The following is a 17645-nucleotide window of genomic DNA, read 5'->3' on the forward strand; positions in this document are numbered from 1 at the left end:
ACAGTAATTTTAATCCCGAAACCTAAATGCTACTCCAACACTCTGACAGGAATCCCCTACTCTAATGCTTGAATTCAAAGGATCCCTTCAAGCAAAACTCAGCCCATAGCCCCTTTCCCTTGCCTTTATTCTCTTACTCACCCAAATGCCTTCCCTGGATACTAGGATTAAAATGCTCTATTGATCCCTAGGATACTTAGCAGACCTTAAAATGATCTAAACCACAGAGCCTGCCCATATCCTAACCACAGAAGAACACCAAACATTCCCAATAAACCTCTGTATACTCTCTAACCCAGAAAAGTGAGCCCTAGTCCCTAAGGGACTAGGGAGAGTTCAGCTCTGCCTCAGGATCTCCTGCCCCAGCAGCAGGAATGTGACCGTGGCAGGGACTGTGAGGTCACTTCTGTCTCTGCACTTGATAGGGCAGCAGCAGGAACGTGTCACACAAAGGGACTGTGAGGTCACTTGTGTCTGGAGGTGTCAGGTCAGCCTTGACTTCTCCCTGGGAGCTGCACTTTTGGGCTGACATCTGGCAGTGGCCCTGCTAGGCCAGCAGAAGGCACCTGCTTGGCATGCTGACTGGGGGATCCCCTCTGCCTCCACACCCAGGAGGACCCAGACAGAAAGAAGGCCCCCAGATGGGTTGTCCTGTCCCTTCTGCTTGAGTCCATGACTGCACAGCAGGAGGCACAAGGCTTGTCTGTGTCTAGCCAAGAAGCTGCAAGGCCAGCAGCAGGCCCCTGGCTTGGAAGCTGCTGCTGAGGTGACTTGTGTCTGCTTGGCTGACAGGCCGCAAGGAGCCTGCTGGGTTGGGATGCCTACTTCAGGAGTGGTTTCCACCATGCTGATGCCATACGAGCAGTGGTGCCTTCTCACCAGGAATCAGGCCAGCTTCCTACAGAGCTGCCTTATGTGATATTTGTGTCCATGGCTATGCCTATTGTCTCAGCCACTAAAGCTTTTGAGGAGACAGCTAATCATTAAAGCACCGGAGCCTAATTGACTCCTCATGGGTTCATTTAATTGGTGTTCCAATTCTTTTGGCTGTGCCTCTGTTACTGAGCAGGGGCCGGGCTCGTGGGATGGAGAAAACACATTTGAGAAAGTCCCACGAAGCAGAGAGACTGCTGTGCCCAGGAGCAGCTCCTCTGCACAGCTCAGCAGGGCTGGGGGCTCTGACTGCAGCTGGCATGGGGAGAGCAGAGAAAGAGAGAGTGGCTGAAGGCAGTTGGCAGTGGGAGGATGCTGAGAGCTGCCTGCAGGAGAAACCTGCACAGCCCTTGACAAGGTAAGGGTCTGGCTGCAGGGCCATGCAGCTGCAGGTCCTGGAACGGTCTCCTCCTGCTGGGTCTTGTTTCTGGGAGGGCAGTGGGCAATGGAGTAGGCTTTGAGAGTCATGCTGGGTTGTAGTGCAAGGCGAGGAAGTCTGGCAGAAGTCCCTTGGAGTGTCATAAATGACTGCCCCTGTTAAGATAAGAGAGGGGTGGACAAGCCTCCTCCAGACCCTACAGGTGTGCAGCTGGGCTATGGGACACTCCGGCTTTCAGATATCCAGCTCTGTATGTGGGGCATCCTCCTGGCTCCAGTTTGCTCTCCCACAGGATGCAGCTCTCTTGTGGCATCCTTGTGTTATCCAGGTGTCCCAAGGAGAAGACACCTCCATACTAACATCATGTCCATGCTACTGGATGGATGGCTGTCTGTGGGCAGCAGCAATGAGACCTGTCTAGGAGGGAAGAGCTGAGATCCTGATCAGTCCCCTGGAGAAAAGGTGAAGATTCTGTTCAGCTGCACTTGGAGTGGGGCTTCTCTGCTCTCAGCTGTCTCCTGTTTCTTCTCAGAGCAGCACCCAAGAAGGATGGTCCTGTAGCTCATAGAGGGGTAGCCCAGGGCAGCAGAGAGCAGGACTGATGGGCAGAGCTGCTCTGCTCAATCTACCCCAGAGGACAAGTCCTTTGCCTCTTGGCACCCACAGGATATCACCTGGAGTGTGGAAGTAATGTCAGGGAGTTCCACCATTCAATACCTCTCCTATGTGTTATACGGGCAACTAGGATAAAATAAAGTGAGGAAAATAGTTGCAGCTTTGCTCCACAATCAGCTCAGTTGTTTGCAACAGTACTGCAAAGCTCATTGGTCTGACATTATTCTGACTTTGAGTTATCCACCCTTCTGTTTAATTTCCTATTTTCCTCACAGAAGTCTGTTCTAACATTGCTCTGCCTTCTCCTCTTCAACTGAGAAGCAAGTAGAAAGTCAGAGAATGCCCAACAGCAGCTCAGTGAGCGAGTTCCTCCTGCTGCCATTCGCAGACACGTGTGAGCTGCAGCTCCTGCACTTTGCGCTCTTCCTGGGCATCTACCTGACTGCCCTCCTGGGCAACGGCCTCATCCTCAGCGCCGTAGCCTGCCACCACCGCCTCCACACCCCCATGTACTTCTTCCTCCTCAACCTCGCCCTCCTCGACCTGGGCTGCATCTCCACCACTCTGCCCAAAGCCATGGCCAATGCCCTCTGGGACACCAGGGTCATCACCTATGAAGCATGTGCTGCCCAAGTACTTTTTTTAGTCTTTTTTTTTGATGCAGAGTTTTCCCTTCTCACCGTCATGGCCTATGACCGCTATGTGGCCATCTGCAAGCCCCTGAACTACGGGAGTCTCCTGGGCAGCAGAGCTTGTGCCCAGATGGCAGCGGCTGCCTGGGGCAGTGGCTTTCTCAATGCTGTCCTACACACAGCCAACACATTTTCCCTGCCCCTCTGCCACGGCAATGTTTTGGACCAGTTCTTCTGTGAAATCCCTCACATTCTCAAGCTCTCCTGCTCAGATTCCTATCTCAGAGAACTCTGGGCAATTCTGTTTAGCATTTTGTTAGCATTTGGTTGCTTTGTTTTCATTGTGGTGTCCTATGTGCAGATCTTCAGGGCAGTGCTGAGGATGCCCTCTTCTCAGGGCCGGCACAAAGCCTTCTCCACGTGCCTCCCTCACCTGGTTGTCACCTCTCTGATGATCAGCACTTCCATCTTTGCCTACCTGAAGCCCCCCTCCATTTCCTCCCCATCCCTGGACCTTGTGGTCACACTTCTGTACACCGTGGTTCCTCCAGTACTGAACCCCCTCATCTACAGCTTGAGGAACCGGGAACTAAGGGATTCCATCAGGACTCTACTTGAATACACAGATCGTCAGCAAATTCACCTATAATACTATGCCTAATATTAGAAATCACAGCTCTTCTCAGAAAGAAAATAATATGATGTCTTCTATTCTTAAATGTCTGTATTATTATTTTCTCTCATTATTTCACATTTGATTAAATATTATTCCTAGCCCCCTACAAGTCAATTATTTTTCTGTAGAAGATGGCTTCCTCTGTAGATAAACCTAATAAGAAAGCCATCAGAAATTCACTGGTCTGAGCTTCCAACTCTTCCCATCTTCTCTGCAGCTGGGGGAGCAGCTCCAGCATGCAGGAGGGACTCAGGACCAAGAGCCCAGCTGCCCCAGAATGCAGGAGCCGCCCCGATGGCCCTCGGTGCTGCCCCTCCCTGCCCGCTGGGCTCTGCCTCTCTGCTGCCTTCGGGTCGGGGCTGCTGCTTCCCTGGAGCCATGGCCATGGCCAGCAGCAGGACGTGGCCTTTTCACTGCTGCTCTCTTTTGGATTCCTCATTGTTCTCTTGTGCTCTTACGTTTGGATAAGCCCTTAGATCTCATGCACCTTGGTGACAGTCCTGTTCTCTCTGCAGTGGCATCCCTGTGGCTGCAGGCAGCAGCAGGCACTGTGCAGCCCTGGGTCACAGCTGCCTCCCTGCTAGCACCACAGTAACAGGAGTGTCTTGCTCAGGGCAAACCCAGAAGCTTGGACACCTCTTCCAAATATGCTATCAGGAATAGAGCCAAGGGATTGCTCCCCGCTTTTCTCTATTCTGGAGGTTAGTCATGGAGTGAGGGACACAATTTGAAAGTCCCAGGATGGTCCCTGAGGAACCAAGGGCAGGACCAAGAGCTTCAATTATGGCAGAACTTGCCTAAGGAGATGACAACTGATCTTAAATTCATCTGCATGGGACTGCACCCCCTGCAGTGGGGCAGATGGCAGATTGCAGCCTGTAGAGGAATCTGGAGCTGCCAGGAGATGTCAGGGGATCTGCAAGGACAGTGTGCTCCGTGGCTAATGATTAGAACCTCATAAAATATGTGACCATGCAAAGAAGGGTCTGGTAAAGGAAAAGGGGAATCTGAGGAGTCCATGGGCTAAAGGAGGGCTCTGCAATGCCAGCAGAGGTGGTGAGGAGCCAGCAGGCCAAGGCCCATAAGACTGCAGAGTAATTGAGGATATGCATTTTGAAGTGCTATGGGCGAAGTCTGGTGGAGCACTTGCCTGCCCGTTGTGCCCTCAAACACACCCCATGGCCCTGCCCAGCACTGCCCTGTGCTGCTGAGCCATCAGGGCACATGGAAAGGGGCTCAGCAGCAGAGATCCCCATGGACATAAGTCTGGTACCCACCCTGAGCAGCATGGGCAGGGGGGGAGACCCGCAGGGGTCACAGGGCACCACAGCCCCTGGCTCAGCACAGCAGCACCGCCATCTTGGGGCCTTGAGGGGAGCACAGGGAAGGAAGCAGCAATGGCTGACCTGGCCAGCACGGACACACTGCCTGGGGCAAGGCTCTTTGGGAGCAAGGATGGCCCTGGGGAAGAGCAGGGCAGCATTGCTGGGCCTGCACTGATGGGTAAAGGGCAAAGGGAAAGCTCTTTGTGCAGGCCCCTGCTCAGGACAGGCTGCCCTGTGGCTGGGCCAGGCCTCTTGTGCTGGCCTGGGGAGCCGGGCTGGCCCTGCGGGGCATAGGCACTGTGTGCTGGGGATCTGCCAGGCAAGAGAGCAGGGCTCCTGCAGCTTCACGGACCTCCATCTCCTGGCACAATGGACACCTCCTTGCTCCATGCATCCAGCAGATAAACACCTATCGGCCACCTGCTTTCTCTTCTTCTAGAGGAACTGGGGACACAATAGCAAAACCAAGTAAAACTCACAAATTGTGAGCCACAGACGGCCCTGATGTTGTGCAAGAAATGCTCAAAAACAGCAACCACAACTGTGGGTGACCATCACTGATCACACAACCAAAACACAGTACCACAAGGGGTTACTTTGCAGAGAGTAACTCCGTGCCAGCCACAGCCAGTACAGGGCACCTGATGGACAAGAAGACACCCTCTGCACTCTGGAAGGAGCCAGGAAGGTGCTAATAAGCACCAGGACAATTGAGGAAACCCAAAGGCCCTTCTGAAGGGTCCCTGAGTGCTACCTGAGAGGCAGTGCTGGGCAGAGGGGAAGGCCATGAGAAAGACTTGTGAGAAGGCTGTGAGAAACAGAGACACTCAGGGCTTTAGCAGCTGTCTGTGGATGCAGTAGGAGAATGAGGTCACTCCTTAGAATTAGGGCAGGGCTGAAGGTCCCTGCGTGTAGCTGGGTGGATGGAGAAGTGTCCACCTTGCATGTGTGCCTCAGCCTGGGAGCAGGGGCCTGCCCACGGTGCAGGATGGCTGGGCTGTGCTCAGCCATGCCCCAGGAGATGACCTTGCTCTCTTCTTCCCCACCACTCCCCACACGGGGCAGGCCCTCAGCAAACACCCCTGAGCCTGGACATGCACCAACCTGCTGCAGTGAGGTGCCAGTAGTGCAGGGGAAGAGGGGAGGCTTGGAGAGACACGTGGGGCCTGCGGACAAGAGTGGTGTGGCCTGGGGAAGTGAGTGCCTGGGAAAAGTTACCCTGGAGCCATAGGAGCCATTCTGGAAAGAAAACTTGTAGGCAGGAATCGCACTTTTGTGGCACTGCAGAGCTGCTGGGCACATTGTGCAGGGTGCTCTGATGGACTTGTGTGTCCTTTTCCATCGTGTCTTAAGTGACGCTTTTCTCAGGAATAGAGTAGCCAACAGAGCACTGACAGATAGTCTAAGATCATGAAAGGCATCATAAACATGCCCCTAAAAAGATAACTGATATGGGAAATCAGGAGAAGCCTGGCCAGGAGAAATGTGAGACTGAGAGGAGGGAATAGGGTCTTGGCCAGACGAAATTAAGGATTTTGTAGAGGTAAGAGGGTTCAGGTTATGCTGATGTTGCTGTAACTGTGACTTAAAATAGTCATGCAAGGCTATTCCCCAGCTTCAACCTGTAAACTTAATTCCTACACCTAAATGCTACTCAGGACCCTGACAGGAATCCACTACTCTAATGACTGACCTCAACGTATCCCTAGAAGACAAAAGTCAGCCCATAGCCGCTTCCCCTAGCTCTTACTCTATTAATTACTCTTATCTCTGTCCTTAATACTAGCATTAAAATGGTCTATATAACACTAGAAAACTGCTTAAGAGACCTAAACAAAACCCTTACTGCAAATGAATGTGAGGGGCCATGGATCTGATCAGCTTGTGGTCACAAGGAGGAGATGGGTGGGAATGCTCTGAGGAGCTCAGCTCTGCCTCAGGATCTCCTGCCCCAGCAGAAGGAATGTGACTGTGGCAGGGACTGTGAGGTCACTTCTGTCTCTGCACTTGATAGGCCAAAAGCAGGAACGTGTCACAGAAAGGGACTGTGAGGTCACTTGTGTCTGGAGGTGGCAGGTCAGCCTTGACTTCTCCCTGGGATCTGCACTTTTGGGCTGACATCTGGCAGTGGCCCTGCTAGGCCAGCAGAAGGCACCTGCTTGGCATGCTGACTGGGGGATCCCCTCTGCCTCCAGACCCAGGAGGACCCAGACAGACAGAAGGCCCCCAGATGGGTTGTCCTGTCCCTTCTGCTTTAGTCCATGAGTGGGCAGCAGCAGGCACAAGGCTTGGCTGTGTCTCCACAAGAAGCTGCAAGGCCAGCAGCAGGCCCATGGCTTGGAAGATGCTGCTGAGTATCTATGATCTGACCTTAAATTCGTTTTTCAAGAAACATCTGTTGAGGGTTGAAGAGACGTTGGTGAAATGATGGAAATGCTGGGATGAGAGCAAGGTGTTGAATAGAGATGGGTGTCTGCAGATTTCCAGGAAATAGGACAAAGTGTGGGACAGCATAGGAAAGCCTTCAGAGGAAAAGGCAGAGAGTGCTGGCAAAATGGAAGGACCCAACAGCCCTGTCACTTTGGCTAGAGCTTATGAGGAGATGAGATAAAGTCATTGCAGTGTTTGCTTCCTTGCAACCCTGTGCAGAGGCAGGGAGGTGTCATACCAGTGTTTTCCTTGTGGGATCACACTGCCCACCACATTCCTCAGACCCCCAAGAAAAGTCCTGAGCCAGACAGGTGGGTGCAGGATCTCACCTCACAGTGGCTGGGGTCAGGCCTTGGACCTTCTGCATCACCAAAACCAACTAAGACTTTTCTCAGCACAGTGCTTTGCCTGTCTGTAACCATGGCCGCCAATTATCTCTCCTAACATATCCCTGGGGAAGCTTTGTCAGTAACAGCCTGCAGTGGGGTCCATTAATACTCCAAGTCACTTTAGCTTTTCCTTTTGAGTTTGCTTTTTCGTTCAATTGCATCATTCTCCTCTCAGTACCCAAGTTTCATCGACTCAGCACCAAAGTACTCCATGGAACTCATTAAAACACAGAAACTCCTAAGGAGCCATATCTCTCCCACCATTTTCTTCAAGTCTTCAAGACTTGTTCAGCTAATTGGAGAGCTTTCATGTTGTAGTTAAGGGGGAAGATTTCAAAGAGCATCTAAAAAAAATCTTTTTTCATTTTAAAGGCTGAATTTTGTTGTGTTTCAGTTGAGAGCATCATTCTGCTATAGGTATTGGTCTAGGGTTTCTCCTTTGAAGTCCTGCTTAGATGGGAAGAACAGGGGTTTTCCTATTTCAAAACAAACGACAGGAAATCATGCTGCAATTTTAAAAAAAAAAAAATAATGTTCAAGTTCCTTATTTTGTTGCCTCCAGTGATGTTTACCTTCCCAAAAGGATGACTGTACATGATGTATTTTACAGTGATTAATAGGAAATTTTAAGTAATTTTGTTAATATTAATCCATATCATACAAATTCAATGATAAACGATGAGGGTCTTTCTAAGGAAACCATTAGACAGATTGCTGAGAGATGGGCGACCTTGAACTCACTGAAACTCCAAGCAGCAACTGGGTCACTGAGAGTGGTCTGAATGATTAAACGGTAAGAGGAGGGCAAACCAGGAGAATGATGGGAAGTGCATAGGTCCAGGCAGGCAGCTGGAAAGGGGGCATTCAGCAGGGTCTATGTAATCAAGATGAGTTTTGTGCCTGGAAGATGAGGGAGGGAGCACACCATGATAGAAAAGCGATGACAATGCAAGTACAGGTGAACACCAGTATTTCTTCTCCTGGGATGAATATGCATCCTGAAAAATCACATTTCTTCATGATAGAAATTACACTTCACATGAGACATTTTACAGAAAGGATTGAGTCTTTTGAGCTGATGAGTTGTTGCTTTATTATTCAAGTACTGGAAAAAAATACTGGGTATTCTGGCAGAGCTTTGCTGTCTGACCATAAGCAACCAGGGAAAACCTCCAGTGGCCCTGTTGTGTTTCAGGCACTTGCCTGGACTGGCAGATGTCAGAAAAGACCTGCAGGAGGCCAGAGCCCTTTGGGAAAATCAGGTGGAGCCAGGTGGAGTTCCCAGGGCACCTCCACTGCCAGCAGTGGTCTTTGTCCCTGTAACTGCAGCCCAGCCCAGCACAGGAACACCCCTTCAAAGACAAACCTCTTCTTCAGTGGGTTCCTTGGATTGACCTAGATTTGAAATGGCCACTGGAAATCTGAGATACTCTCCCTTACTTAAACTAGACACTTGAACATCTGTTGATGACCTTCCTGGGTCATCTTTAGCAAACTCAGGCTGATAAACTCAAGTATAGCATGCTTCAAATGGCTGAGGCAGAACCAATCAGCTTGCCCCACTTTTGAAATGGCTCCCGGCCAAGTAAGGATTTGAAAGCAACAAATATGGAATGACCCATGAGGTCAATGTGCAGAGTAAGGGAAGGTCACACATACTGTACTGGAGCAGCAGAAGGCAAAAAGCATTGCATTGTGCCTCAGAGTAGTCAAGGAGACCTAATCCAGTTCCTCCATGAGGAAAAGCAGAGAGAGAAAGACGTTGATTTTGGCCTAGCATGAAGAAGGATGTGCATCACTGGTGAAGGAACCGGCATTCGTGCCATCACCAATGTGAATTACACAAGCACCAGCACACCTAATGGTAACCTGTCCTCCCCGGCTTGGTATTCCCACAGGGCGGGGGAAAGGGAGCCGACAGCCAAGGGACACATCTGAGTGTGAAATTTGGGGCCCAGCAGAGACAAGGAGTCAAACCCGGGGCCAGGCGGGTGGCAGAGCCCCATGCCCCATGCAGGGGCTGGCTGGGGGTCCCCTCTGCTGCAGCCAGTGCACGCAGCGTAGCAAGAGGAGGGCTCCCTGCACATCACAGGACACAGCCTGGCCCCCCAGGGGCTCTTCCTGACATCCCTGCAGCTCCTGGCAGGCTGCAGTGAGGTGCCCCTCAGCCTTCCCTCCTGTGCTCCCATGGCACATGACTGCCTCCTGCCCAGCTCACAGCCCACCATGTCCGACAGGGCTGCTTCCAAAGCTGGGCCTTGCCCAGGGTCAGTCCCCCACAGGGGCAGAAAATGGCCCTTGTCCTGGTGGCTTTCCGTGGCCTTCCTCTCAATACATGCACTTCTCGTCCTTGAACTTGTTTCCCAAATGTGGGCTAGTCCCCGCCACTGGAGATACCAGAGCCCAACTGGAAATGGGCCTGGGCTGGCTGGTGTAGGTGTCTATGCATGGCTAGTGGGGGTGGCTAGATGGGCTGTGGAGGTCCCCTCCAGTCTCAGTGAATCTGTCACTTTGCAATGCCTGGCAGGGATTACAAATGTCAGAAATACCTCAACCCACTGCAATATTCCCTACCCATGCTTCCCTCTCCCGCCCCTTCTTTCCTTTAGGATTAAAGTCAGAAGGGACCTCTGGAGGTTTCCAGTACCAAGATCTGCTCTGAGCAGGGAGAACTTTCTCATCAGATCAGGCTGCTTCCTCAGTGCTTCCTCCACCTCACTTTTGAAAGCCTTACTCCTAGGGGTGTTAGCTGGAAGGCCAGTTCTGATTCAGTGGTGCAACAAGACAGCAGTGTGGAAGAGAAGTGAAACCAGCACCAAAACGACCATGTCCTGCTGCTGCCAGTGTTTGTGGGTCCAAGAAAGTGGCGACTCTGACTCAAAGGCTGCAGGGAGGGCGTGCCTGCCAGGGCATAAAGGGCAGCCCCAAAGGACACCAGGGCTTTCCACCACGTTGCAGCAGGGATCTTCATCCCACAACCACTGCTGTACCTGAGAAGAGTGTATGAGAAATGAGATCCACAGAAACTGCCTACCTGCTGGTTCCTTTATTTAGTTAGTTACAAAGAGCTTAGCAGCACCTCTACATGAGGACTTTGGGTAAAAAGAAAATGTAGAAGAGGAGTAGAAATATCTTAAATTTATAAAATAAAAAGATAAAAAATAATTTAGCATATTGGAATAATATTGAAAAGAATGAATAATTTTTGAAATATATGAACAAAGATGTTTCTGCCTTGTCCACATATATTTCAGGGAATCAGATGCAGAAGACGGGTTCCTCTCTGAAATACTGAATATTGCAATAACATCCTCAGTGCCTCCTTGAGATCTTTATTCCTCATGCTGTAGATAAGGAGGTTCACTGATGGAGGTAGAACTGAGTACAGAAATGATACCACCAGGTCCAGGGATGGGGAGGAGATGGAGGGGGGCTTCAGGTAGGCAAACATGACAGCGCTGACAAAGAGGGAGACCACAGTGAGGTGAGGGAGGCATGTGGAAAAGGCTTTATGCCGGCCCTGCTCAGAGGGCATCCTCAGCACTGCCCTGAAGATCTGCATGTAGGACAGCACAATGAAAACAAAACAACCAAATGTTAAAGAAACACTAAACACAAGTGCCCCAACTTCCCTGTGGTAGGCATCTGAGCAGGAGAGCTTGAGGATCTGGGGGATCTCACAGAAGAACTGGTCCACAGTATTGCCGTGGCAGAGGGGCAGGGAAAATGTGTTGGCTGTGTGCAGGACAGCATTGAGAAAGCCACTGCTCCAGGCAGCTGCTGCCATCTGGGCACAAGCTCTGCTGCCCAGGAGGCTCCCGTAGTGCAGGGGCTTGCAGATGGCAACGTAGCGGTCATAGGCCATGATGGTGAGAAGGAAATACTCCGATGACATCAAGAAGACAAAGAGAAAGACCTGTGCAGCACATCCTTGATAGGAGATGGCCCTGGTGTCCCAGAGGACATTGGCCATGGCTTTGGGCAGAGTGGTGGAGATGCAGCCCAGGTCGAGGAGGGCGAGGTTGAGGAGGAAGAAGTACATGGGGGTGTGGAGGCGGTGGTTGCAGGCTACGGCGCTGAGGATGAGGCCGTTGCCCAGGAGGGCAGCCAGGTAGATGCCAAGGAAGAGCGTGAAGTGCAGGAGCTGCAGCTCGCGCGTGTCTGCAAATGCCAGCAGGAGGAACTCGCTCACGAAGCTGACGTTGGGCATTTGCTGACTCTGGACACAGTTGTCTTCTGAAGATGAGATGGCAGAGAAATGTTATAACAGACTTCTCTCAGGAAAAGCCATTGTAAGTCTTAAAACATGCCTTAGCCTGACCCTCTCTTTTTGAAGAGGACCTTCAACCAGGTTTCTTTCTTGCTTGAGCAAGGTAGAGTTTTCTTTTGTTATCTGGTAGTTATCCCTGTTATGGTTAGCATGATGAACATGGTCAGCGATTTCTCTGAGAAGAAAGTTGAGACAGCTGGGAGCACTGAAGCTGCAGTAGAAGAGCAGATGGACAGAATATTCACCTTGACACTTACCTTGTCAAGGGCTGTGCACATTTCTCCTGCAGGCAGCTCTCAGCATCCTCCCACTCCCTTATGCCTCCAAGCCCCCTCTCCTTCTCCCCTCTCCCCATGCCAGCTGCAGTCAGAGCCCCCTGCCTTGCTGTGCTGTGCAGAGGAGCTGCTCCTGGGCACAGCGCTCTCTCTGCTTCATGGGACTTTCTGAAATGTGTTTTCTCTGTCTCACAAGCATGGCCCAGCTCAGCAGCACAGCACCAGCCCAAGGCACTGCAATCACCCCTCTGGGGGCTTTGCTGATGAGCCCATGAACCTCAGGCACTCAGAGACAATTGAAGACATCTCTCCAGAAGTCCAAGTCAGAGGCAAGTTTCCTGCAGTGTCCCCCTGAGGGCCAGCACTCACACAGCTTCCCTTGGAGCTCGTTAGAGCAGAACCCTGGAGGCAGTGAGGACAAGGAGACAAAGGCAATGTGAAGGTGACACTGAGGTGTGGACAAACTGGATGTGTGTCAGAAAGCACAAGGGCCAGGCCTTGACCCCTGTCCCCTGGGAAGGGAGATCCTTTCCTTTACAGGTTGCTCAGGGCTCTTTGTGGGGCAGAAGGAGATGGGGATGTGCATGGCCAAGTGCAGGAGAATGGTACGACCCCTGCCTGGTTCATGGTTGGGGGCGAGGAGGCAATGAGGCCCTGGTGCTTTAACAGTAATCTGTCTCCTCATAGACCTCAGTGGCAGAGACAACAGCCATAGCCATAGACACAAAGACCTGGGTCCTGCTGGGTCTCTCAGTCTTGTCACAGCCCTTAATCCTTTCCACAGCAGCCTTACCTAAGGACTCTCATACCTGTACCTCTTACCCTGCTGGCTGCAGACCCTTCTGTTGGTGGTCTCTTACACAGATGAGCTGAGTCTGATAACTCATATCATCTTGGTGGCCATGCTCCTTGTAAGGCAACTCTGTAGGAAGCTGGCCTGGTTCCTAGTGAGCAGGCACCACTGCTCGTATGACATCACTTGTGGTGCCCTGGCTCTCCTCCTCCTGGGCACTGCTCACTCAGCAGCGTCCCACGCTGCCCTGATGTGTAGGGTTACTCTTCATCAGTGCAGGACAGGGCTCTTCTTCTTGTAAAGGGCACGATGTTCCTTTAGACAAATCTTGAGGTTCCTCAAGGTTCCCGTGGACTGACTCTCCATTCTGTCAGGCGTTAAGGTCTGCAGGCAGACAGTTCTAATTCCATGTGATTGTGCTATCTCTGACAAGACAGCAGCATCAGGACTTGAGGAAAGTCTTTTGTGCTTTCCTCCCATGCATGCTTTCAGTTTGTCTGGAGCAGTGTCCTGAATGTTATGGGGCTGTGCAGGTCAAAATTAGAAGGGCCAAAGCCCAGCTGGAGCTCCAGTGGTATATTACTGTCAAAGAAAATAAAAACTGCTTATATAAATACTTCACATAAAGGAAGATTAGGGAGAATCATCATCCTTTATTGGTTGTGAGGGGAAACCTGGTAACAAGAAAGGAGGTAAAGGCAAAGGCTCTTAACACCTTCTTTGCCTCTAACTCTAGCAGACGGACCAGTTGTTCCCCTGGATATTTCTTCCTTCTCATGGCCGGTGCCAAGTTTCCAGGGTGCACTGTGTGGCAGTTTTTCTCTCCTGCTCTTTCATATTACCAAAGTAAACTCCGTCAGGGTGGAAACCACTTCTGAAGTAGGCATCCCAACCCAGCAGGCTCTTTCTGGCCTGTCAGCCAAGCAGACACAAGTCACCTCAGCAGCAGCTTCCAAGCCAGGGGCCTGCTGCTGGCCTTGCAGCTTCTTGGCTACACACAGCCAAGCCTTGTGCCTGCTGCTGCCCAGTCATGGACTCAAGCAGAAGGGACAGGACAACCCATGTTGGGGCCTTCTTTCTGCCTGGGTCCTCCTGGCTCTGGAGGCAGAGGGGATCCCCCAGTCAGCATGCCAAGCAGGTGCCTTCTGCTGGCCTAGCAGGGCCACTGCCAGATGTCAGCCCAAAAGTGCAGATCCCAGGGAGAAGGGTGATCTGCCACCTCCAGACACAAGTGACCTCCCAGTCCCTTTCTGTGACACGTTCCTGCTGCTGCCCTATCAAGTGCAGAGACAGAAGTGACCTCACAGTCCCTACCACAGTCACATTGTTCCTGCTGGGGCAGGAGATCCTGAAGCAGAGCTCGCATCTCCCTAGTCCCTTAGGGACTAGGACTCACTTTTCTGGGTTAGAGAGTAAACAAAGTTTTAGTTGGAAGGTTTGGTGTTCTGTTTGTGGTGTCAGGTCTCTGGTTAGGGTATGGGCAAGCATTATGGCCTAGGGTTTTGTTTAGGTTTGTGAAGAAGTCTAGGGGTAAATAGAGCATTTTAATGTTAGTGTTAAGGGCAGGGATTAGGGTGAGCAAGAGACGAAATGTAAGAAAAAGGGGCTATGCGCTGAGCTTTTCTTTAGGTGATATTTTGAGTTCTGCTTTACAATAGTGGATTCCTGTCATGATGTTGGACTAATGTTTAGGTTGAGGGATTCTGTTGAAAATAGTTTACAGGCCCTACACGACTGTTTGAAATCACTTTTACAGCAGCATCAACATTACATGAACCCTCTTACCTCTACAAAGGTAAGCTTCCGAGCTCCTCTTCCCTTCCTCTTCCCTCCCCCAAATCTGACACCTCTCCTGGCCAGGCTGCTCCTGACCTCCCCATATCAGTCATCTAACTGGGATCAGCTTTCTGATGGCTGTCATTATATCAGAGGGTCTGGGGTCTGTGGGGTAGGGTGCGATGCCCATGATATCATGTGAAGGACAATGATATGACACCTTCCAGTGTTTGCACAGGAATAAAGGAGAATACATGTTCCCAATGCCATGAGTATAACACATCTCCTCACAATCCATGGCCAAGGGGACAAAGATGTCAGTGCTGCTGCAGCCTTCCATTCTTGTCAGAGCCCTCTTCCTTCTCCTCTGCATGCTTTCCTATGCTGTCCCACACTTTTCTGAAGGCTGCAGACAGACAATTCTCTTCACCACCTTGCTCTCACTCCAGTATTCCCATGATTTCACTGCTGCCTCTCCACTCTCAACAGCTGTTCCTTCAAACACAAGGGCATGGGCTGATCCAAACTCCCCCTGGGTGACCTCTGGGCCCACAGCACAAGTGCCAGTGCCTCACCTTTAAGTCAAGAATTTCATCTGACTATTGAATCTAAATCTACCCTCTTTAAGTTTAAAACCATTCCCCTTGTCCAATGATAGTCATAGAAACCATAGAAACACAAAGTTGGAAAGGACCTACAGGATCATTTAACCCAACCTTCCTATCACTAACACTACCTACTTAGCTACTGAGCCATATCTCCTAGCACCTTGTCCTGGTGCTTCTTGAGCACTGCAAGGGTTGGTGACTCCACCACCTCCCTGAGCAGACCATTCCAGTTCCTGACTACTCTTTGAGAGAAAAAATTTTTCGTGATATCTAATCTAAATATTCCCAGGCACAACTTGTGGCCATTTCCTTGAGTCCTATCATTAGTTATCTGAGAGAAGAGGCTGACAACTGCCTTACATCAACATCTTTTCAGGAAGTTGTAGAGTGCAATAAGGCCTCCCCTGAGCCTCTTCTTCTCCACACTGAACAATCCCAGCCACTCTTCATAAGACCTGTGCTCCATACCCTTCAACAGTTTGGTTGCCCTTATCTGGACATGTTCCAGGACCTCGATGTCCTTCTTGTAACAAGGTTCCAAAACTGAACACAGTGCTCAAGGTGTGGCCTCACCAGAGCCGAGTACAGGGCGATGATCACCTCCCTGCTCCTGCTGGTTGCACTATTTCTAATACGGGCCAGAATGCCTTTGGCCTTCTTGGCCACATGGGCACACAGCTGGCTCATATTCAGCCGAGCATCCATCAACACTCCCAGGTCCAGCTTACTGGCGGCTAGAATATGTGAAGGCCATCTTCAAGAAGGGCCGGAGGGCAGACCCAGGAAACTACAGGCCGGTCAGTTTGACCTCAGTACCAGGGAAGCTCATGGAGCAGATCCTCTTGAAAGTCATCATGCAGCGCTTGCAGGGCAAGCAGGAGATCAGGCCCAGTCAGCATGGGTTTATGGAAGGCAGATCCTGCTTGACGAACCTGATCTCCTTCTATGACAAAGTGACGCGCTGGGTGGATGAGGGAAAGGCTGTGGATGTGGTCTACCTTGACTTCAGCAAGGCTTTTGACACCGTCTCCCACAGCATTCTCCTCAAGAAACTGGCTGCTCTTGACTTGGACTGGCGCATGCTTCATTGGGTTAGAAACTGGCTGGATAGCCAGGCCCACAGAGTCGTGGTAAATGGAGTCAAGTCCAGTTGGAGGCCAGTCACTAGTGGCGTCCCCCAGGGCTCGGTGCTGGGGCCGGTCCTCTTTAATATCTTTATCAATGATCTGGATGAGGGCATTGAGTGCACCCTCAGTAAGTTTGCAGATGACACCAAGCTATGCGCATGTGTTGATCTGCTCGAGGGTAGGAAAGCTCTGCAGGAGGATCTGGATAGGCTGCACCGATGGGCTGAGGTCAACTGCATGAAGTTTAACAAGGCCAAGTGCTGGGTCCTGCACCTGGGGCGCAATAACCCCAAGCAGAGCTACAGGCTGGGAGAGGAATGGTTGGAGAGCTGCCAGGCAGAGAAGGACCTGGGAGTGATGGTGGACAGTCGGCCGAATATGAGCCAGCAGTGTGCTCAGGTGGCCAAGAAGGCCAACAGCATCCTGGCTTGGATCAGAAACAGTGTGACCAGCAGGGCTAGGGAGGTGATCGTCCCCCTGTACTCGGCTCTGGTGAGGCCGCACCTCGAGTACTGTGTTCAGTTTTGGGCCCCTCGCTACAAGAAGGATATCGAGGTGCTTGAGCGAGTCCAGAGAAGGGCGAATGAAGCTGGTGAGGGGCCTGGAGAAGAAGTCCTATGAGGAGCGGCTGAAGGAGCTGGGCTTGTTCAGCCTGGAGAAGAGGAGGCTCAGGGGCGACCTAATTGCCCTTTACAGATACCTTAAAGGAGGCTGTAGTCAGGGGGGGTTGGCCTGTTCTCCCACGTGCCTGGTGACAGAATGAGAGGGAATGGGCTGAAGTTGCGCCAGGGGAGTTTTAGGTTAGATGTTAGGAAGAACTTTACTGAAAAGGTTGTTAGACACTGGAACGGGCTGCCCAGGGAGGTGGTGGAGTCACCATCCCTGGAGGTCTTTAAAAGACGTTTAGATGTAGAGCTTAGGGATATGGTTTAGTGGGGACTGTTAGTGTTAGGTTAGAGGTTGGACTCGATGATCTTGAGGTCTCTTCCAACCTAGAAATTCTGTGATTCCGTGATTCTGCGATCAGTCAGCACCAGCCAGAGCTCAAGCAGGACATTCAATAATAGAACGTCTGCTTTTTAAAACTCCAAACTGAGTTTTAGAAGGTTACTTTGGTTGGCTTTTACAGTATCACCCTCGCCTCCTGTCAGCCCCTGCCCACTCAGGCTCCTGGTACAAATGTGGCCCTGCGCCAACACCACTGCTCATGCTGTCTTTTCTGCCTCACCCTGTCCTCTCCCTTGACTCCTTGTCTTTGCTGGGCCCCACGTTCCACACCCTTTACTGTCACTACCCTCTCCCCTGCCCAGTGGGATGGCAGAGCCAGAGTAGGACATGGTAGAGTTAGGCCCTATAGTGCCCATGAAGAGTGCTTGTGGCAAAATGGGAGCTGAGAGATCGGGTTCTGTGGTGCAGA

General features: G+C 51.3%; 1 protein-coding gene across 1 annotated transcript; it reads right to left on the reverse strand.

Annotated features, from left to right (window-relative positions):
- Nucleotides 1-5994: 5994 nt before the first annotated feature.
- On the reverse strand, nt 5995-11589 carry LOC119715338 (olfactory receptor 14C36-like). The gene is made up of 2 exons (XM_072029693.1): nt 10672-11589; nt 5995-6138 (listed from the first exon to the last, which is right to left on the reverse strand). Exons 1-2 carry the CDS (start codon nt 11587-11589, stop codon nt 5995-5997), a joined length of 1062 nt encoding a protein of 353 aa, XP_071885794.1.
- Between the last annotated feature and the right edge of the window lie 6056 nt (nt 11590-17645).

This window comes from Anas platyrhynchos, chromosome 31, assembly GCF_047663525.1.
Source record: "Anas platyrhynchos isolate ZD024472 breed Pekin duck chromosome 31, IASCAAS_PekinDuck_T2T, whole genome shotgun sequence".
NCBI classification, from domain to species: domain Eukaryota; kingdom Metazoa; phylum Chordata; class Aves; order Anseriformes; family Anatidae; genus Anas; species Anas platyrhynchos.

Bases quoted from the DNA above. Each gene is read 5' to 3' on its own strand.
- LOC119715338 (XM_072029693.1), bottom strand. From the start codon at position 11,589: ATGCCCAACGTCAGCTTCGTGAGCGAGTTCCTCCTGCTGGCATTTGCA. The intron at 6,139-10,671 runs GTATTTCAGAGA...TTTAAGTCACAG, and splicing joins GGATGTTATTGCAATATTCA to TTACAGCAACATCAGCATAA.